The sequence below is a fragment of the Megalops cyprinoides genome, chromosome 1 (assembly GCF_013368585.1).
Source record: "Megalops cyprinoides isolate fMegCyp1 chromosome 1, fMegCyp1.pri, whole genome shotgun sequence".
Lineage (NCBI taxonomy): Eukaryota > Metazoa > Chordata > Actinopteri > Elopiformes > Megalopidae > Megalops > Megalops cyprinoides.
Window position 1 is genome coordinate 29,070,162 of NC_050583.1, and position 22,718 is coordinate 29,092,879.

Genomic DNA, 22,718 nt, shown 5'->3' on the forward strand with positions numbered 1-22,718 from the left:
TTTAGTTTTCCATTCCCATATGCAGACTGACAAGATGGCCACAACATATATGTGAATACACGTAGGTAATGACATACGATATATGTCACTCATCGCTAAATCTCCTTTTAGAAATGTACAGCCACTCTCGGAAACAAGGCAAGGCAAAATGAGTCTGACTCGGTTGTATTCGTATATAACATTTATTTAGAGCAGATGGCTGTTGCAGTCAACAGCACTGTCCCATTGCCAGTCACAGCAGGTATTGTACAAGTCAATGGCAGAATGTCAACTCAACACAATATACAGCCTGCTTATATGGAGCGCTCCTAAATGTATTTTTTTCTCTATCTTTGTGTGTATGTAGAGGATAAAAATAAAACTTCTTTTTTGTTCTTTTTAAAGAAGCCATTACCTTGCTCCTTAATATATATTTCATTTTCTTTAAATAATTTGCAAGATTGTATTTTCTATTTCTTTGCTTTCCAGGAAATAAATGAATACTAACTATAACAACTAAAATAAAAAAGTACAAAGTAAAACCATATTTAGAAAAGGGACACATGAGCTTACATCACCACAAAAACATCCAGCTATACAGACGGGGGATCTAAGCACAGGACTGTGATAGAGGGGTGCATAGCTGCTGCACAACGGAGAAAAAAACCCAACAAGCTGTTGTGGGAAGAGCAGACCCCATGTTTCCATAACACAGTACAAGGTCAGAGGACCACACTATTGTACTTCAATGGACAACAGAGCAACTGGTGATGTTCATTTTGCAATCACAGTCACAGGCATTCATGAAAACTCAATAAAAGACCAAAATTATTTTATACACAACCTTTGTACATTTTTTTTTCTGCTGTTGTGGAACGCACATAAACCCTCTCAAAGCAATGGTATGTCATGACTAAACAAAGGACTTATAAAAGCAAGCAAGGCACATATAAAAAATACAATGTTAAATAACATACAAATAAGATCTAAATGAGTACTCGTAAAATGACCATGTCATAGCTCAATTTGCAGATGTATATTCCGCTATCATAAACAATAGAAAATTATATTTTACACTTGTTTTATTTTTGGAACATATGAAATATAAAAAAAATTGCTATTCATTTTTTTGAGTTCTGCAATTCGGTCTAAATAAATTAATACCTTTCCTGATGAAACATACCAGTAAATATTTCATTATATTCATCTTTTTTATATATTTATAATAAGTTAGTCATATTAAATATGTTCATAGCTCACCATGTAGGAAAAGGTGGAGGGGGATTCTCCAAGTGGTCTGTGCATTATGTAGACAGCTTCATCAAGGTAAGACAAGATATGTATTTTAACAAAATATTTTATGAAATATGTACGCATTTCTGTATGTATGTAACTGCTAAGTATTGTGGATAATGAAATCTTGATCATAAAGTCTGCAAAGCTCCTGGGGCCTGACGCCTTCACTGTAACTACACACCATTGTGGGAACCAATCTTGGATACAGCGGCAGTGCTTAAAATTGTCACACAGATTGTCATGGCAACAGGGTGGCAATCAAAATGGTGAGAGCAGTAATGATGATACAGCATCTGTTAAGTGCAAGAACTGAGGAGAAAAATGGAGGGACAACAGAATGTAGTCAAATATGATTACAAAAGCAGCTGGGCTGATGATGCTGGTTACAGCAAAGAAGATGGAGGAAAGATGGTGGGGTATGACAACTTTTACCTCTCTGCTTTCCAGAGGACTCTATCCTTTCTCCACCAGCCCTGTGAATTTAGGCACACATAAAGTGCCAGACAGTAAATATATGCTTTTCTCCAGCCACAATAGTCATCACTTGCTCCACTAACAACACCTTAAGTGTCGGAATGCTTTTTTCTGTTATGCTTTTTTTTAAAAAAAAAAAAAAAAAAACATTTAAACCTCAGCAGTAGTACTGTGTTGTTATTTCTGCTGTAAAGGTCTGATTCATCTGATCCATCAGCTCGCATCTGAGAAGCCTCTTTGGTGGGGGAGACTGCTGGCCCCGCACCGCAACACTGCCTAATGGGTCACTGCTCAGCTAGCTCCATCTATAACACACACTGACAGACCGCTCAAAGGCATCAGAAACAGAAGAGAGCAATGAAGGCATGAAATTAAAAGCACAGACTCGTCACATCCAAAACCTATCGTGGGGGATGGGGCAGACCATGAAACGACAATTTGTACTTCTTTGTACCAGGTCTGAAATTCTTTTGCAAACAGAGGCTATCAGGCATCGGTCTCTTTGCTGGTGATGGGAGATGTCACTGCAGACATGACAATGACGAGTAGATCAACCACACTGCCCACAACCATAATAAAATTGTAAAAACACACAAGATGCATAATGCTCATTGCTTTTAGCCCCTGTATGGTAAAACTGATTACTGCTGGACAGACACTTTTGCAACCATCTGGTTAAGGGATCACTGCTGTTTTGCACACTCATTAAACATTAATGTAAATATAAAACCTCTCTCAAACGTTCCTTAATTGTGCCTTTGATGTACGCAGACAGGAAAAAAATGTCTTGAAAACACTTCGTATCGTAGTTCAAATACAGCTGAGAAAAAAATCCACGGTTTTCACGAGCCTTCAAGTGCTGCTCATATGATTAGCACGAGACACACACGGCACTCTCACAAAAATGGCACACATACACATACACACGCAAATACAACACCTACAGAGGTCCATCATGGACGGTCATGGGATCAAAATACAGCATGGCAGCGCAAGCCAGAACAACCAGTCTTTCACAGTTCAAGCAGGAATGCCAAATCACCGAATGAAGAAAATACTATTGTCACTAAGAAAATGAACAATTTGTTGTTTTGTGCCATTTGAGAAGCAGTATACCATTAAAAAAAGTCATATTGAAACCTGTCATGGTGCCTGCCTAGCAGGTGTTGGCACTGGGCACTGGTTCAGCTGGAGTAGAGTCCTTCCTGCCAAGGGGCCGCTCCCCGCAGCTCCAGTAGGGGGAGCCCTCAGCTGTCTGTGCCTCTTCACTCGCTTACTCCACAACAGAAAAAGGAGGGTCGTCCTTGTGCTTGTCCTGGGCTGCCATGTCCGCCTGGCCTTTTGCTGAGAATTCAGGGAGATGTGCTGTTGTGACTGACAGAAGCCGGGCTCCAGTACTGTGTGTGTGTGTGTGTGTGTGTGTGTGTGTGTGTGTGTGTGTGTGAGAGAGAGAGAGAGAGAGAGAGAGTGTGTGTGTGTGTGTGTGTGTGTGTGTGTTAATTGTGTGCATGTACAATGTAAACCACAGTCTGTGTGGTGAACCCTGACACAGCTTGCTCTGTTAGTCTATGTCAAATATATTATATTCCAAAATCACATGCTACTGCTGACCTGGCCTTTGTAAGATGTGTGCAGTTCTCACCCTCCCATATTTCCCAGCAGATTTGGTATGGGTGTGGGCTAGCACCGCTGAGGTCAGTTACCAGAAGGCCCATGGGCACCGGAGGTGTAGGGGACAGGGGTGCTGTGCTTGTGTGCATTCCCTGCAGCTAGGGAGCAGGGTCGTGGAATGTACAGAGACTGGTCTCTGACTGACGAGAACCTGGAAGTTACATGTCCTGGATTCAGGGTTACCCCCTGCGCTGGTAGCATGGTAGCTGAGTGTCCAGCCACATGGAAGCCCACGTCAAGCTCACAATACAAGGGTCAGCCGCTGACACAGGGAAGCCAAAACTCCACTTTCACACATCACAGAATCTAAAACGTCTTTTTTGTGTCCCAATTTGGTCAAGTAAAAATCCATACTTTGTCTTCAGAGTCTGCCTTTTCCAAACAGCTGACTCATGAACATACCTTTACCATTTGGCAAAAAAGTAAAAAAAAAAATTATTTATTTATTCATATGTATATCACTATACTGACTAATGTATGATTCTCACTATGGGACATTTTAAGATATAAACTTTCCTCATGCTTACAATTTACACATACCATAGTATCATTGAGATAATTTTGTACTGTATTATTATTATTATTTTTACAATAGCTTGAGTAATCTGATGTAACAAGAAAAGAAATGATTGTAAAGTTTTCTGCTGCAAAACTCATTCGCCAATCCTCTCCCTCTACATTTAGACGCCTCAGTCTCTGGATATTTCTTCAGGCCAGTCCTGAGGTAATTCTTCTAGGGATTGAAGGAACTGGTCAACTGTGCAAACTAAAGGGGAGGGAAGGGAGGGAGAGGGAGGTCTGGATTCAGGAAAGGTTATCAAAGCAAAGGGGAGAGGGAGAGAGAACCTGGGTGGGGAGGAGGGAGGTGGGAGGTGGGAGGTGGGAGCGGCACATGGAGGTCAGAGGGGGAGCGGGAGGGGTCCTGCGCTTGGTTGTTTGTGCCCTTCTGCCCTCGCGGAGCCCTGAGGTTGTGCCGCTACGGCGCACGCTGTGCTCTTCACTCCAGCATGGCGTCCAGCTGGTCGGCCAGGTCGTCGAACATGCTGCCGATGTCGTCCAGGATGCTCACCGTGCTCTTGTCCTCGGCCACCGAGCTGTGGAGTGGGGAAACACAGACAAAAGAACTCAGATCTGTTTGGTTTTACATGCAGACTGAACCTCAGTTTTGGCATTTAGTTCTGGTCCAAGACACTATACTACGTTACATATATTACATTATTAGCAGACGCTCTTATTTGTGGAGAACTCAACCAGGGAAGTTGAGGGAACTCAACCAGCAATCTTTCGGTTACGAGTTGTGCTCCTTACCACTATGCTACACTGCCGCCCCAGTAAGCTGGGTACAGCATTTTTTTGGACAAGCTGAGCATGTGAGGCAGGGGACTCACTCTTTCTGCCCGTCGTCCTGCTTGATCTTCTCCTCCACGGCCTGCAGGGCCGCAGCCAGGGAGGCACTGGTCTCCTCCAGCTTCTGCTGTGCTGACTCCACCGGCCCCGTGACGTCCACTGACACCCCACTGATGGAGGAGCGCGGGGGCTTGACTGGCGGAGGGGTGGGGCCAGGAGTAAGGGGCCCCGGGGTCTGAGGAGTCTGGGGAGTCTGAGGAGTCTGAGGGGTCTGTGCCGGGGGAGTGTGGGGCCGGGCAAGGCTAGGGGACAGGGACAGGGGTGTGCCGCCAGGCTGCTTGGCAGGGGTGGGGGTTGAGGGAGGAGTCACGTTGATGGTCTGCAGCACGTTCTGTACTTTGGCCGGTTTGGGGGCTGTGGGAGGGGGGCTGGGCTTTGGGGACACGGGAGGGGGGATTCGTTTCACCTCTACAGAAGAGAGCGAGAGAGAGAGAGAGAGGCAGAGAGAGAGGAAGGACAGTAGTCCCTGTTTGTTTAAGTAATTAAATTCATCTGGGATTTAACGGTATTCTTACAGTATATTGTGTACAATATATTACAATACAATACAATATATTACATTCTTACAATATATTACAGCCATGATACATCTGACATCACAGAGATATAGGTCAGTACCTGGGCTGCCAGGGCCACCGGGTCCAGGGATGGGAACTCTCTTGGTGGTGGGTGTTGGGGGCCCCTGCTTCTTCACCTGCTGGGCGAGGACAGGTTTGGGAGACACCGGAGGCTTGGCAGGCTTGCGGGGTTCCCCCTCAGCACCGTGAAACCCAAAGTCAGCGCTGTCCCTGCGGGGCGCCATGTCCTCGTTGCCCTGGCCCCGGGGTGGTTCCATGCCGCTCATTTCTGACACGGGCCGTCTCTTTATTGTGCTGGTGCCGTTCTGGTAAGGCGCAAACAGCAGGCTGTCCTGCACGTCACCGGGGTCCTTGTCTTTGCTTTTGGGGCGGCGCTTGACGGTGCTGGACTCGGTGAGCTGGAACTTCACCCCGTCCTGGTGGTGCTTGGAGCGGACCCTCCTCTTGAGCGTGGCCGTGGCGTCCATGCGGGACAGCTCCTCCTGCGGCAGCGAGTAGAGGCTGTCTGGCAGGCCGTCGCCCTTGCCCTGCCTGGGACGCTGCTTGATGGTCAGGTTCCCGTCTTCGGCGAAGGGCAGGTTCTCCCCGGAGCTGTTGGCGGAGCCGGGCTGCGGCTCTGGGGCCAGCCTGTCCTGGGGCGACTCGGGGCCCCGCTCCTTCCGGGCGGCCATCACTAGCCCCGTCACTGGCCCGCTGATCGTCCTGCGCCGGTTCACCACCTCACCGTCCAGCCCGATGGCGTCACGATGCTTGCCGTGGAGTGGGCTAACCTGCAGGGGAGGCAGGGACACAAGAGCCACACTCAGACAGCAACACCGCGCAGATTACCCAGATATACTGAGGACACACTGCTTACCCAGATATACTGACTACATACCGCTTACCCAGATGTACTGACTGCATACTGCTTCCCCAGATATACTGCCTACATACTGCGTACCCAGACATACTGACTACATTTTTTTAGATATACTGACTACATACCGCTTACCCAGATATACTGACTACATAGAACTCTATGTCATTTAAAAATCTCTGTTGTTTAAAAATTTAAAAGAGTGATGTTATAATTGTAATTATTGCTATTATTTTCTGCATGTTACTGTTATGATTTTTGTTCATATGTTGTTTCTTGGTTTGATTTACGCTAATTATACCCATTCAATCAGAAAAACAGCTGTGTGTTTGACAACAAAATGGCTGCACCTCTCTATTGTACTTTCACAAGAAAGAAAGACATGAGCAACACATGGAACAAAATGCCGGAATACGTGCTGTAGCTTTGAAAATGAACTATGTGCAGGTCTTGTGCTGGCCAGGGACAGCTCACATTGCGTGGGTGGCAAAGCAACATGTCAGGTATTTTACGAAATACTGCTACCTGCAGGTAATGACAGGCACTGCCCCCTAGAGACTTCTGCAGCGCAAGGCCCTTGTGCCCGCCCCCAATTGAGGACATCTCCAGCATAGCGGCGATGCTCTTCACACTGCCCGCGCTGCCTGTGTCCACCGTGCCGCCCAGGTCACTGGCGCGCCTCCGCTCGTGGTAGTTCACAGCCAGCAGCTGTCCTCCATCCTCGTCTTTGGCGTCATCCGCCAGGTTGGTGCTGGAGATGGCGGAGCTGGAGCGTTTGGGCGGAGGGGGCGGTGGGCCCTTCTTCTTGGGCCGGAGGGCGAAGGACTGGCTGCGGTTGACGTTCTTGTCAGCGTGGCTGCGGGTCACGCGGCCCTGCACGGTGGCGTACTTGGTGGCGTCGGGGACGGTGAGCTCGTCGCGGTCCGGCTCGGTGTCGGAGGCGGCGTAGCGGCTCAGGCTGTGCGCCCGCTTCTTGGGCAGGCCTGGCTCCTCCTCGGACTCATCGCCGTCCGGGGGCAGGCACAGCAGGGGCACGGTGACGGCAGGGGCAGACACGGGCTGCTGGGGCGCCGCCGGGCCCTCCCCGCCCTCTGCAGGCTGCTGCGTGGCAGCGTAGCCTCTGTGTGTGGGGGACTGCAGGAGAGAGCGGGGCGACACGGGCCGCTCGGTCTGGGCCAGCAGCTGAGGCGTGGGTTTCACCTTGGCAGCGGCCTGTGGAGGCCCCACGGTCTGCGGGGACGAGGGTTTAGTCTTGGTGGGCGTCTGCGGCGGGGTATAGGAGGGACCGCCCCCTGGAGGGAAGGACTGGCGTGGTTTGCTCAGCGCGGGCGGGACGCTGGCCCTCTGCACCCCCTGGCCGTGGCTGCCCTGCCGCGCAGTCCGTGCCTCCTTCCTCGGAGCGCTGCCGCTGCCGCCGCCCTCCTCCGAGTCCCTGCTCCTGCCGAGGCTGTTCTCGTGCATGCTGCGTGCCCGCTGGCCAGCGGTGGCTTTGACCTCAGCCCCTTCCTGGATCTCTCCACCGCGGGTCATGGCAGCCTGCAGCTCGTCGCTCAGCTCGCTGTCCTGGAAGGTGCTCATTTTGGGAGACATGCACTCGGCGCTGTCGTGGGGAGGGCTCTCGATGGCCATCACTTCCTGGGGAGGGGGCGCCTTCTTGCGCAGCGTGCCGCGTCCCTCCGCTGCCTTCTGCATCTCCGCCAGCTTCTTCACAGCCAGCATCAGCTTCTTCTGGTGGCCTGCGGAAGCGTGCAGGGACATGCAAGACACTGTCACTGAATGTCAAATGCCATCATACCGGAATACTTCATTCTTCTCCTCTTCATATGTCAGTTCACACAAAAAATTAAAATCATGGAAACTTCTCTTTTTGATGCTTCAGTCCTACTCTTGACCTCTCTTACCCAGCTTGGTAATTCCGATCTCCTGTAGGTCCTCCCAGGTGATGTCAGTGATGAAGTCAATATTCTCATAGCCATTGTTGACCAGAGTCTGGTAATACTGGCTGAGTCCGATCATAGACAGCCACTCTGCCAGGTTAGCCTGCAGATGACAGACAGGTTCAGGCTGCAGGGCCGGCCTAGCCCAAAAGTAGCACAGCCAAAGTCCAGTGCACGAATGAGACTGACATGCTACTTCTCAACCTCTAGGGTTGCCTCAAGCCACTGGAACAGCACTCATTTTTCATTTCGTCATGCCTGAAAAACTAGTGAGGACCCCTGTTGCAAAGGCACCATGTAACCTAGCGTGATTCATCATAAACTATACTGACGGAGAGTGGGGATAATCTATTAAATCTCTGTCAGCGTCTCTTGACACCTCCCCCTGCTTTACTGTTTGGCTCATGCTCAGGCAGATGCAGGGTGACGGTTGTGACAGAAGACCTCAGCCGCTCTGCAGTGTCCCCGAGTGACTGGGAGAGGGGGTAAAAGCAACGTCAGCTGCCCGGCTCGGAGAAGAACAAACACGCCACTGTAAACCCACGAAGCATGAAGACTACAATAAACGGTAGGGGGGGGTGGGGGAGAAGAGCGCTTTGTCACTGGCCTTGAATGAAAGACACTGTGGCATTGTGCATGTATGTGAGTTAGCACTGGGGTGCTGGGTGAGCTGAGACCTCTGTATGCCTGGGCAGTCATAATGACTTACATCTGAACTCCAATGAATGCTGCAGTGCTAATGTCATGTTGAAGATGCACTTGGGTGAGATATAGTTAGCATAACATTATAACTTTAAGAACATATTCATGCACATTATGAAATTAAATTGGCCATTTTGAAAGACATATATTTTGTTTTATCATGAATGGTATGTTCTTTTTCCTTTCTCATGTTTTAATTAATAGTTGATTAAAAGGTAGCAATACTAGGCTAAGGGGATGAGGCTGTCATTGTTGTCATGAGTGCCAGCAGTAAGCAAACTTGGTCATTCAGGGCCACGCTTGGGTGAGGTGTTCCTGTCCTGCACCAGACTAGATCAATATCTTAATATTGGATCTTGACACTCTGACAACAAACTCTCAGTGCTGGATTCTACACCTGCCAAATTATGCCCTAACCTTCCCTCATACAAAGCATTTGATGATAACCAATATGAATGTGCGGGTATATGAATGTAACCACAAAGAGGCTAAGTCATAGTAATGGGTGTATTGTGCTGTTCTCACAGGTTTTTGGTCCGGGAGCCACTCTGTAAGGTTCAGCTTGTTAATTTCAGATGTCATCTTTTTACGGTGGCCTGGCTTGGTCACTCCAATGGCTGTCAGGTCCTGAAAGACACACACAGCCCCTACCCACATCAGAGACACACAAACATCACTGCCTTACACACAGACACCTGGCAGAGAGACCTGGCAGAGCTACAGCACACATGCATAACACTGCCAAGTCCTCCTCATGTCTCCTATTGGTCAAATGAAAATAGCAGACACTACTGAAAGAGAAAGAAGGCTGTGATACTGTTAAACAAAACAAAACGAAACAAAATTTGCCATATCAGAGAGGCATTTTTAGAGTAACCAAAACCCACAGTCAGTACCACCCACAGTGAGAAGCTGGGTGCTAACCATAGTTCCCTTTTCTTCTCCTTCACATCAGTGTGATTCATTTCTTTTACCTGCAGAAAATGTAACACTTCTCGAGAGTAATTCACTAATCCTTTGAAGAGAAGCCACATCAGACATGCACACTGTGATGTACATCAAGTAAACAAATGTAGAACAAAATGAGCTGTAAAATGCAATTTCTGTTTAGAAAGGCGCACTGCAACATGGAGGAAGCCCAAGACAGGAGTCTGCAGACCTGTACAAGGGTGAAATAAAAGTAAGTCGGACCTTTTCATTGTCAATTTCCCATTCCTGTTCAGACCCTACTAAGACAGACACAGTGCCAGTACGGGGTGCATGAGGGGTGAGAGGTAAAGTCATGGTGAAGAGGCGGTGCGGGCGGCGGAGGTGTCACGGAGACACCACTCCAGACCACAGATCGCAGTGACAGCAGCATTGCACACCACGGGGGTAGACCACGTCACATATGGCAACCTACGACTGCAGGGTTGGGGTGGTGGTGGGAAAGGGGGATGGGGAACAAGGCTTCCCAGGCAAGAGGCACACGTTACACTGATAAGGGCGAGTATGACATTATCAGTGTCGCCACCTGACCGGACAACACAAATGATGCCGCGAGCACTCGTTCTGAACATGCCATCACACCACACAAACAGGGTCCTGCCCTGTGACCCGGGCTGGTGAACGTGCAGCACTCGGGCATTCGCCAGCTGGCTAATGCTTCCCTGTGCAGAGTGAGTGCACAAACACACACGGACACAAATACAACACACACACAAGCCCTGGAGGCAATGGGTGGGTTGGTGGTCATGTGATGAGGAGACCAGAGGGGGGGTGCAGACCTACGCACTGCGGGCGGGAGGTTTGTATAACTCTCAAGGCAGCTCTGTTACCTTCTTCCCAGAGGAAAAAAAGGGAGCTTGCAAACATGGCTGTGTCTTTGTCCCTTTATGCAAAGCTAACAAGATGTTAGTGGATCGCAATGGGGACAAACCGAGGACAGAGCCCTCTGGCTGGTGGAATCCCAGAGCGACTGTAGGAGGCTGCTGCCCCACGCCGCAGAGCTCTGACTTGGGACAGGAGAGACATGCAGCTTCCCCATCGTGCCTCCAGCCATGCAGACACGTTCCTGGGCCCTGTGCACACTCCCCACTACAGATGTGAGGATTGAACTAGCACCCTTTAAAATCAGGGCTGTGGATGGGGTCACTTGGGGTTACACTGGGGTTCTGCTGGTGAGGTGTGTGGGGGAGGGTGGAGATCGTTGAGGGGTCATTTCAGGGTCAGCGTGGGGAGTGTTGGGGGGGGGGGGGGGGTTGATCTTACCTCGGGGGTCATTCGGCTAATGGTGGGAATGTCATAGCCCGCGCTGATGAAGTTTGGAGCGTAGACTTGCAGCTGAAACTCGCTCAGCCATTGGATAACAGCCTCTGAGCTCTAGAAAAAAAGATATGCGGCATTCTGTCACTGTCTCTGCCCTGATGGCCGGACGGCTTCCGGCTTCGGTGTGGGGCGCGCCCGCAAAAATCCCACTTGCCTGCTGCCACGGGGCACAGCTCACCTCACTCGCCGCCCTGAGGGTTGCGGCATGTTGTCACTGCTGCTGCCACTGCCTGACAGCACAGCTCTAACTCTGCAGCTGCGCTGCGCTCACTTCGAGCCTCATGTGCCCGAACTTGGCCTGAGCATCAGCAATAAATATCAGCAATGACTGTTTCTGGGCAAACTGTTTAATGCCGTTTTTTACGCTGATTTGTTCTGATCAATAGAGGTCCAACAATGACAGGTACCATGATTCCAGGCAGCTGTGTCATACAACCTATACACTGTACATGTTCAAAGACATATTTGCCTTTTATACTTAACCCATGGTCTTTACAAATCTGTGATGTGACATAGTAGTAGTAGTAGTCATTCTTAATGATAAAAATCTACAAGTGTACGTAGGGTACTTCTCTTAAAGAAGATCATTACTTCACTTATAATTTGCAAATGCTTGGTAAATCCGACAATACACTTCCCCTGGGTTTCATTGAATAACAAAAGAACTCAATGCACCCCATCAGGACCAGAATGACTGCCAGTTCACAGACAAACCAATCCCACCCTACTGATGTCCACCACAGACTGCAGCCTTATCAAGGCCGGTCTTGTCAAAACCACCACTGTACCCCACACGCTGAAGCTATTGCCAATCAAACACTGACACAGGAGCAAAGTGAAAGGCTCTGAGAGGACTTCCACATCTTCTTTCTGACAAGCGAGCCAAGCAAGCCAAATTCAAAAGCTCTTGGTATTACATGTTTCGAGCAAAAAAATCAATACATGGCACCCTGCCATGAAAAACAGCCGCCTTGCTACTCTGACCTGCGGTACATGAGCAGATCTCGCACATCCATTTTAACAGAGGTATTTGGTGGAGCTGGATCCAGGACAGTATTTATTAAAGGAAACAGACTGAACTCCTTAATAACCATGTAGAGCCTGAACTGCATGAAGTTCTCAAAAAGAAATAACACAGAAAATTCTGGAGAGCAGTGACATATCTTTGAATTTTTGATCGGTAGAAACCAGGAGAAATCTTCAAAAACAAGAAGAAATTCTATATTTTCTGTACTGATATGACCCCCGTAATTACTGAATTAGTGCCGTCCCAAACTGCAGACACTCTACAGCTTCATCCATATTTGAAAAAGCAGTTATTGCTCTGTCTATTTGCCCTTTGGCTCACACTTCAAGCTCCCAGTGAATGGTACACTTAAGTTCAGTGTTTCTCATTTTTAGCTATTTGCTGAAAGCAAAATGAACAAAAACAGGCAAAAAATCAAAAAAGTATCAAATAATGAAAACTATACATAAATAAATATGAACAGGCCCACACAGCCAGATGAAAATCAAAGTGTGTCCTCAGTGAAGCCTGCAGACAGAGAGGGTGAAAGCTGAACAGAGATCCCTGCCCATGGAGCCTCCGGGGGGGGAGGGGGGGGAGGCAGTCACTGGCTCCTGGCTATATTCAAACACCCTCAGGAGAGACCCAGCCGGCCATGAGAGGAGGAGTTTGAGCAGCGTCCCAGGGCGCTGGTGGAGTGAGGTGGGAGGCAGTGGGTAGGTCAGTGGGAGGGGCCCCGTCTTACCTTCCCGTCAGACGGCACCTCGGCCTTCCTTTGAGGCACGGGCTCTCCGTATGGCGATTCATGGTAGGGGCAGCTGGATGAGCTTGTGGTGCGTGAGGAGGAGCCTGGGTGAGAGAGGCAGAGAGATAAGAGGAGGCACCACCGAGACGCTGAGACAGTCAAGTGATGCAGCTGAGGACCTCCTCAGCCACGTAGGCATAAAGCACTCCAGACTTCTGTCAAAAACTTGCTAGTCAGTTTGGACTACATGTAATATTGGTAAGATGGAAAAATTATGACTGCTTAATATGGGTGCCGGTGGCAGCTTGATGGTCAAAAAGGGTGAGGTACTTAACTTGAAAACAATGGTGACAATAACCGTTGATTTGATACCTATTCAGTTGATAAAATCAAAGCATAATCCATGTGGTATTATCACACCAAACAGACCAAGCAGCATGAAATCTTAGCATGTTTTTGGCAATAACAAGCGCCAGGCTATGCCTCTATCAATCACATCTCTTCTCTCCTCTGCCTATCCCAGTTACATTAGCACCACCAACTGGCCCAAACAGAATATAGTCAGAGTGAATTTATAAAATGACTATGTGTCCTGCATAACCAATATGGGACATGAAAACGATAGAAAAGTTTCAGCGGGAAACTGTCAGAGATGTCTACAGTGTGAGTGTTGGTGGAAGTATTGAGATGACAGTCATGTCAAGCATCCATAGCGTTTGAACCATTGTCTGCCAGTAGACTGGCATTTTCCAGAAGCTAAAAGTAAAACTGAACAAAACAAGGTACAGTCTGTTAAATAATTAATGAATCAGGAAAACTGAGGAAAACTATGCAACCAAAGTTTCTGTTTGCATGAAGTAATGTATAGTAATGTATTGCTCATTGTAATCTTGATAATGTTTTATTGGAGGCTGAAGTAAAAATGATCAACATGTAATTGGTTGGATAACTCCTTGGTACGGTGAATAGCACAAAAAACATCTGCTACTTCTCATAACATGTAATGATATTCACAAGTACTTGAATATGATCATTTGATGTTTAATCAAAGGCATGATAAATCACTTTTCTTACCAAACATTTTGGTACAGTGGTTCCGCTGTATGCTGTACTCATTAGAGAGGGGACTGAAAGTCTAATCATGTATGATGAGCTCAAAAGCTCAAGAGTTATTCTTAGCCATTGTAAGATTTTAAATTGGGCATGTTTAACTGATATATTTCCCAGACAGGGTGCTTTAACATGCTTCTGCTTGCTTCAAAGCATTCTAGGCACTCTCATCTGTTTTCTGTTCAATATGTCTGAGTACTGTACTGTACTCTCTGTACCTGTACTCTCAAGTGGCACAAAAATAATGAGAAATGGTTTCATTAGCGAAAAATGAAGGTGAGGACGTTCAATAAATTCCTCCAGGCGGTGAAGTCTACACTCTGGGCCAGCACCACTGCAGTCAGGGGCTGAAAGCATGTTCACAGGTGATTATGTGCAAGTGTCTCCGTGGGGCGTTATACCTGTGGACTGCTCCACAGATTTGGACTGCTCCAGTAGGTGTTCCTTGGCCTTGGCAGATTGAGAGAGCACCGTGGCCAGGAGCTGCAACGGAACACCACAATGACAGGACACAGTAAGCGTGAACATGACAGGCATTTTGCTCTGGTAAACAGCAGAGTGCCTGAGTCAACGTGCTTCCAAACCCTGTAGTCAGTCACAGTCTCTGGGTCACTGAGAATGCAGCTCCTGTGATCAGTCAGCATCCAGGGGGGACACGCTCCAGTACCCACAGCGTTCGGGGAGCTCACCTTGACGCCCTCTGCCTGGGCGTGCAGGATGTGGGCGTTGCTGCCGGCGCTCTGGCCGCTCCCGGAGGACCGCGCGCTGGCCACGCTGCCCGAGCTGCCCATGCTGCTGCGGTCTCCACCTGGGGCACAGACAGCCGGTGTGAGTCCCCCTCACTACAGCGCCCCGCACACTGACCCCACAGCACAGGGCCCGCGCTGTAATGCACTGGAAGACACACTCGGACGCACCGGACGCCGACACAGGCTACAGACCCGGACTGAGTGAGTGAGATGGTGGGTGCAGAACAGACAAGTCCCAGACACAGCCTGCTGTTCCCATGGACTCTGACCCTGAGGGCTGCGGATGGCTTGGGGTAAATGGGTTCATCTGAGAGGTGTGATCAGGGGCACTGGCCCTCCTGGGGAAAGCTCTCGACCCGGGGATCAGACATGGAGATGGCTGTTTATGGTGGCCTAGGGCAGCAGGATAGGGGGGGGCTGCCTGGCCGTTACCTGCAAAGGGCTTGCGCAGCACCCAGATTTCCTCGCTGGCGCCACTGGCTGGGGTGGGGGAGCCATGGGGGCTGGACTCAGAGCCTCTGGAACCTTCAACACAGAAACCAACGTTAACACCCGGGGGGGTGCAGCCCCAATGCGCTACATCTGAACGCCCTGGACCCCGGGCTGCGCTCCTCAACACCGCAAGGGACGGAGGAAACGAGGGCTGAGGGGGCCAGTCCTCAGGGGAGAGCTGGAGTCTTCCTACACTGAGGGCCACCTGTCTGCCTGCTGCACCATTGCTACCATGGTGGCAGACTCACACTGACCTGCCCAAAACTGTCCAGGACACAGCTGGCCCCACACAAGTGCAAACACAAATACTCAGAAAGGTGCCTAGATATATTTTACATATAGTGTATTAGTCCCCTGTGAAAAACATGATCACAGCACAATTTTGCAGGTTACAGTGCATGTAGTGCAATATTCAGTGTTAACAGAATCAAGTTTTAGCTAAGTTTATATAAATAATTAGAGCAAAGTGAAAAGTAGCTGTCGGGTCTGTCCATGACGTGGCGTGGTCTGTCTCGTTGAATGCATTTTGATTCAATGGCTTTTCATTAAAACCCCAAGGCCAAAAACTTCATGTAAAAAAGATGACCTCTTTACTCTCTCATCAAAATGGTCAAGCTTGCGCCTGAAGGCTGAGGCCTCTTAAGCATCTGAACTGTTGCAGACTAAGCACAGAAGAGGATGGGAGAACTCAATACATCTGCATGAGGACAAAGACGGGTCTTTTGCCCTGCTTGCAATGTATATTGTACCATGTGAGGGGAAATCAACAATAAATGATCATCTTCACCACTGTGTTCACCATCTCTGAAAAGTTACACAGAGGACACTGAGCCGGTCAAACGGTGCTGAATGTTTCAGTCCAATGCTTGCCAGCTGCTCTTGAGGACCCTGCAATACTGGGCCAACATGGTTTTAAATGTGCAAAAAAATACGAAGTACCTCTTGAAAAAATGTGACAATGCTGCTATGAAGGAACATAAGGGCATCAAAGTGGTGCTATTCCTAGTGTTGGCCAGCTCTGCAGAGAATACTCTCCAAATGTTATGGCATAGAAAAACAGGCTACAGGACACTGAATGGTAAGCCAGTTCCACAGCACTGCAATTAATAACATTCTACTGTCAATGTTGTGACTGCTTCACTTGCTTTGAATAGAGAGAAAAAAAGTCAGAACTGAATTAAATTTGTCATGGTCACCAAATCATTTGATTCACAGTTCAGTATCAACTGCTGATGCTCAGACGTGATAATATCAATTATTTATAATTAATTATTTTTCTCAAAGATATTTTTCTTTCTTAATTCATGTTTATCACAATGTCAAAGTATAACTTATTTGACATAAAAATGCCACTGTCAACAAGAATGTAGTGTATATAATCTAAACTCTTGGGAGAATCTTCAACTGATTAAGAGGCAAATGAACATGCCAGCTGAGTGACCTTCCATCTCCAATGTCCTTACTCTCCCACAGCAAGCCACAATGTACAGGCGTTCCCTGGTACATATCATGCATCTCCTGCATTAATCAGTAATCAGTGCACAAATACTTAACCATACCTAGTAACAACACGTGTAAGTGACCTGACAATACTTGTGACTTTAGGCCTTACAAGTCCATGTCTCTAATGCAAGCAAGCCGAGTACATCTATAGCTGTTTGCCAATTTTAAATTTGAGAGGATTTTCAGGACAAAATCTTCTGAACATTTCTGCATGAATAATGAACATTAGATTTTTTTCCGCAGATTTTAAAGAAAGAATGTGTCATGGTTTTCACATGGGGCTAATATATATGTGAATACATTTATATACAATAATACACAGAGCTCACATGTATATACATCTGTGTACATACATATACATCTGAAGATATAGAGCATTTATCCTATACATATATATATCAAAACATGATTATATATGTGAACATTTAAGTATGAACTGCAGTGCATTACGAGAAAATATTACATCAAGGATTTCCAGGCCTTTATAAACCACGACAATTTACTGGTTTATAAATGGCCAGAAATCATGGAAACACAGAACACAAAACACAAATATTACATTGCTGAATATGTTTGCTTTCATATGACCACAGGAGATTAACACACAACCTTACCTTCAATGCAAGACTATAATGCTTTGCTCATGCCTAGTTTGACTTTTCTCTGTGGGGAAAAAATGTTTTTGAGTGGTGTTTGCTTTCATTCTTTAAAGCCTTTTCAGCGTTCTTTCAGCTCTTTGGAAACTGGAGAAGAGCTGCTGTATCTTGAGACCGTGCCTTTCAAATACACCTACCTGTGCTCTACGGTATTTACTGTAATGTCTGTCCATGTAGTGCAAATGTTTCTAATGGAAGACTTGATTCTAATGGTGAACTGAGGAATGGACAGTAGCATAAAAACCATGCAAGTCAAATCAGTACAAGGAGGAACGACAGGGTAGAGGTGGGGGAGAGGGGCATTGTTACTGTAACCCAATTGCAGCCAATGCAACATGACACTCTGCTGATGGCGCTGCATTTGAGCATGACTGGTCATAAAGGCACCTTGTGCAACCTGGATGGAGAGGGACATCAGCTTTTGAAGGAAGGTAGGAAGTTAGCGTGTTGGTGCTGCTGCTTGGAAGAAAGGCTTTGGTCTTCAAGGTCAATAAGGGACCTAACAATCCCATTGTCTGACTGTAGGGGGCTAATGGCCAGCTCTCTGACTTTAGGGGACTAACAACCCATCCTCTGCCTGACTATAGGGACCTAAAAACCCATCGTCTGCCTGACTTTGTAGGCCTAACAACCCACTCTCTGTCTGACTTTAGGGCTGGACTTTGGACAAACGGGAGAAGGCACTTTGTCTCACAGAGGCACAGAGGGTGACAAGGGTGTTGTTGTGCACAGATTAGGAACTGATTTCTTGACCATGGTAAGTTTCCATTTTCTTGAATTGTACCTCACAGAGCTGGCACGCCTGGCTGAATCAGATTGCAAACCTTCGAATAATCTGCGTGCTCATTACCTTAGAAGGGGACACTTTAAAGGCAATCTCACTGTCATCTTTCACGATGAAAGTAGAAATGAGGGAAATTGATTTCCTGGACATTCAGAGGTGAATGACTGTGGTAGAATGCACTCATCTGAAAGGAAAAAGGGCGTGATAACGATAATGATGACTGAACAGGCAGGGAAGCAGACAGGGCAGTTAAGGACACACAGGGATGCACAGAAAGACTGAACTGACATACTGTGCAGACACACTAGAGACACAGATCACCTGTTGGTACAGCAACAAAAAACAAGATGAGCTTGTGATCTTGTATGCTTGCATCTCTGAAATCAGCCTGAGTGTGCTGGTGTTAGTAAGAGGGGACGAAGGACATACTCCTTACTTAGAAAGGGAAGAAGAAGGCCCATCAGGAGGAGGTGTGAGCAAAGAAGAACTTATGATGTGGGTGAGAAAAGTCTCCCGCTCTGGGCTTCACTGGCTAGACTGAGACCCTTAACATACCAGTGTGTATCTGTGTAGAACGCACATTGGGAATCACATTTACGTCTCAGAACACAAATAAATCTACCAAGGAATAATTAGACTAGAACATTTCTTTTCGTATTCTCAAGCAGAAGTACAAAGCATTTCAGTTCATCTACCACTGACTGCCAGCTGAAATTCACTTCTAATAACTTCTAACACCTAATTCAACTCCTAGTATTTGTACTGTGTATGCAGCATGTTTTGTGATTGCTTAAGAAACAAAACAACAAAATCAAACAACAAATGTCGGACAAATAATAGTTTCTCTCCAGAAAACTTAAAGGAATGTTTTTTTTTTTGTCTTTCTTGCTTTGATATGCTGTTGGGTCCAATGAAACAGACGTGGAGGGATTTGCTCAAACCAGCAACAGCAAGAGCCTCCCACATTGTTCTGGTGACTAATCATTCCGAACAGGAAAACCAATCAACACATCCCTTAAAGTTTTGTGAGTACAGGCAAATCATAACTTAATAATAATAACTTAATAACTTAACAACTTAATCATAATAATAATAATAATCATAAATAAATAAGAGAAAGAAGAATGCAGTGGCAGTGCCAGGACCTGTACCTTGTACACAGTGCAGCTCTTCTGAGGTGCTCTGGGACCTGTTATAGCCAAAGGAAGTGAAAAGTGGCTGATGGGAATGTGGTGGCGGAGGTGGTGGAGGCGGCAGGATATGGATCTGATGGTAAGTGTCCCCGTTCACCACGGCGGCAGGGCCGCACGCCGGCGCACAGAGCTGTATCTTTTGATACTGTTGGGTACAAATGACTGTGTTCCATGAACCTAGATACAACAACAACAACAAAAACATATATGAGAGAAGGGAAAAGGGGAAACAAATTAAAGCAACGCAAAATTGTTCAAACCAACGAATGAAATAATAATAACAAAAAAACTTAAAGAATAAAGAAGTCAACTTAAATCCCTCGAGAAGCAAACAGGCAGAACCATTTTCTTTTTTTTTCCATTCCTCATTCATAATGCATTCTATGTTTTATTGACTGGATTGCTGTGGGTGTGAGTGATCACACACATATATATATATGTGCACATATATATATATATATATATAGATAGATGTATTTTAAAACAGCGCGAATGAAAATGGTGTCAGTGTGACTTCACTTGGAATATTTTTAAGGATGTGTATTCTGATGGTACGAGCAAGCTCATCACCCCTGTTTAGCATGAGTGACTGATTGGGCACCGAATTCTCCGCTAGCCTCAGGGCAACTCCGAGGCCCGGCGCCAGGGGAATGGCTCTGTGAGGGGGGGGAATGCAAAGAGACCTGGAATCGCTTTTCGACTTGCTCTCAGATTGGAAGAGGCACGACAGGCAAGCGTGCCTTCTGATCGCCTCCGTGCGTGAGTGACTGCCTGCTATCCAGCCCAAGAGAACGATGTTGGCTGCGCGCCTTAGGAATTCTTCAGCGTGTGTGCGGTGTGACTCACATGCCATGCATGCTGTGGGAAAACTCAATAGAAAAGACTTTCATTTCAAAGGGAAAGAGGCATCGCGGTTTTGACTGATAGCAGTTGGGTGGGAGAATTCTGTGGCAATTCTTTCCTTCAAATAAAGCAATACTTTCAGACCTCAAAACCTGCAAGCGAGGAAAAACTGGGTATGACAGATTCTAATATAGGGGAAGATTGAAGTGATTGCTGGGGACGGGGCTACGGTTAATGCTGCAAATATCTGAAGTGGAAAAAAACTGCAAAGGGAAAAGAGACTTATGAGAGTCAGCAGAGGAGAGGGCCTGTGCAGTGTGTGGAGGACTCTGGAGGTGGCGTGAGAGATGTGGACACAGATGGCTCGAATGGCTGGATGGTAAATGAGACAGAGGACAGACAGATCAGAGACAATAATGACACTGAAACCAGGCCAAAGCCTTCTGTCCATATAAAGTGCTGTTGTCCACTCGTGGCAGGGGATGCACTGGTGTCCACCATAACAATGACCTTACTGCAAGTGCTGCTGGTGATGAGATACCCAACAAGAGTATGTCTGTGTTCTACCATGCAGGGCTATACATACTGTATACCTACACATGAAGAGAGCAGCAATAAGGGCTACGATGTCCAAAGCATTGCTGTTTCCTTTTCTTTAATTGCCAAATAAGGAAATTAGGTAACTACCTCCTCAGTGAGGGGGGGAAAAATCTACCCTGTGCTCTGGAGCATCCGTTCAAACCAAAGCACCTGCCTTCATTTCTGTGCCAGAAGAAGTTTCCAATCAGAGCCGGAATCCAGGTGCATTTGTCATAGTCAGTGCTTAATTGATCTCCCTCAGGTTGTGCCAGTGCGGGGGAGCGCTGTAGTGTAAACAACCTCCTCCATCTCGCCGGCAGGTCTGGAGTGGAATGAAAATCACCATTCTGGGCCCGGTAATTGCTCCCTCTTCCTCCCTCGCAGCTATGCCAAGCACGTCCAGAGGCCAGCCAGCCCCGGGTCTGTCTGTCGCAGCCTCCGCGCACTAAAGTATTGTCTGTCTAACCGCTGGCTTCCTGCTGACCGCCTTAATTAAAATCACTTTGCCGGCGTTTAGAGTTTCTGACACGCCGCCGCCTGCTGCAAGTGTGCCGCAGACCTGCGCAGACTGGACTGGACTGACCCTGTACTGAGAGCTCTCTTCCGGAGACTGGACAGCTTTCAGGATTTTCTGCCTGCTTTAAATGTGATCGGGGACCTGAGATACGACCGGAAAAAAAAGCCCAGGACTGAAATAGCTAAACTAGCTCAACTGCAGCCAGCAGGAACACAGCACTATGGGAGAGTGGCTGCTGAGATCATTAAATCAGACTGTTGGTAACCCTATCAAAAATCAATGATTGACTCACACTTGTAAAGCCACGCCTACCCATTCACCTTAACAGAACAAACGCAATCTTAAACATTGGCATTTGGAAACAGTTTGAGATGACATATGTTTCTGCTATATATGGAAATCGAGAACATGTAGCAGGATCTGGGTGAAACCAGACTTACAGATGAGAGCGTAATCAGAAAAGGATCCCGCTGCCATCTCCGGAAGAGGTGTGATGTATGCTAATGGAGAGGTCCTCATGGGAAACTATATAAAGCCAGCGACAAACCTGCTAGGAAGGGAGGGCTAGGAAATGTGTTAACTCCCACAGAGTGGCTGTGCTCAGTTAGTATGACTTTCACTGGAGGAGAATGGACATTAGCTGAAGTAGCCATGTGGGCTGTGTTTTGGAGCATAGTGCTGGTTGCTTGAGAGACCTGCAGGTGGGAGGCTATCTGGCCTGGTTTCTCTTTCCGTTTCCTTGAACAAGATGTGATTTCCACTGCAATGACACTGCAACCAAGACAAGCTGTTGGACGTGTCTTTGGGAGGCTCTTTGCATTGGTCAGCTTGGGAGCGAGGAGAGGCAGGAGTCACACGACTTGAGCTTTTTTGTTGAAAACCACAAAAACGCTTCAGGTGTCAAACACAAACACGCCACAGTGCACACACACGGGCAAGACCCAAAAGAGACCACCACAGCTAGGGAAAACAAAAAAGCTCCACACCGCTCTACCTGATTTGATTTAAATCAAGGATCTCCTCCCTGAAAAAGAAGCCAACCAATAGAAAGAGCCAATTCCAACAGACTGCACGGGATGGCTAGCGTCAGCCGCAAAAGCACCGCCCCAGTATGCTAATGAGCAAAATGGAGATGCAGTCAGGGTGGCACTGGAGCCCAGCTTAGGCTGTCTGCCATGCCGCCCTAGGTGCCAGCCAAGAGAGTCAGGAGGCGACTACCCAGGGCACACAAGAGTCTGAAACACAGGGGCCCCTCCAAGTCTCAGTCTGTCCTCCGGGGCCACTCTGTTTCAGGGACCACGCCATCCGCATGCCAGGAACACAGCTGTTCCCCA

The 22,718-nt window shown here is 47.5% G+C and overlaps 1 protein-coding gene across 3 annotated transcripts in view; it reads right to left on the reverse strand.

Annotated features, from left to right (window-relative positions):
• Positions 1-4,280: 4,280 nt before the first annotated feature.
• Positions 4,281-22,718, reverse strand: part of caskin1 (CASK interacting protein 1) — an 83,272-nt gene continuing 64,834 nt past the window's right edge. Inside the window, exons 11-22 of one of the 3 annotated variants that reach the window (XM_036529567.1) lie at positions 19,404-19,622; positions 15,250-15,342; positions 14,758-14,876; positions 14,470-14,551; positions 12,959-13,062; positions 11,151-11,261; positions 9,426-9,527; positions 8,163-8,301; positions 6,787-7,997; positions 5,446-6,175; positions 4,809-5,235; positions 4,281-4,514 (exon numbers count right to left, since the gene is read on the reverse strand). In XM_036529567.1, coding sequence (XP_036385460.1) covers positions 4,418-4,514; positions 4,809-5,235; positions 5,446-6,175; positions 6,787-7,997; positions 8,163-8,301; positions 9,426-9,527; positions 11,151-11,261; positions 12,959-13,062; positions 14,470-14,551; positions 14,758-14,876; positions 15,250-15,342; positions 19,404-19,622 — 3,434 coding nt within the window. In that variant the 3' untranslated portion in view covers positions 4,281-4,417. The remainder of the gene's footprint in view (positions 4,515-4,808; positions 5,236-5,445; positions 6,176-6,786; positions 7,998-8,162; positions 8,302-9,425; positions 9,528-11,150; positions 11,262-12,958; positions 13,063-14,469; positions 14,552-14,757; positions 14,877-15,249; positions 15,343-19,403; positions 19,623-22,718) is intronic. The other 2 variants (XM_036529583.1, XM_036529575.1) reach the window with 2 other exon arrangements.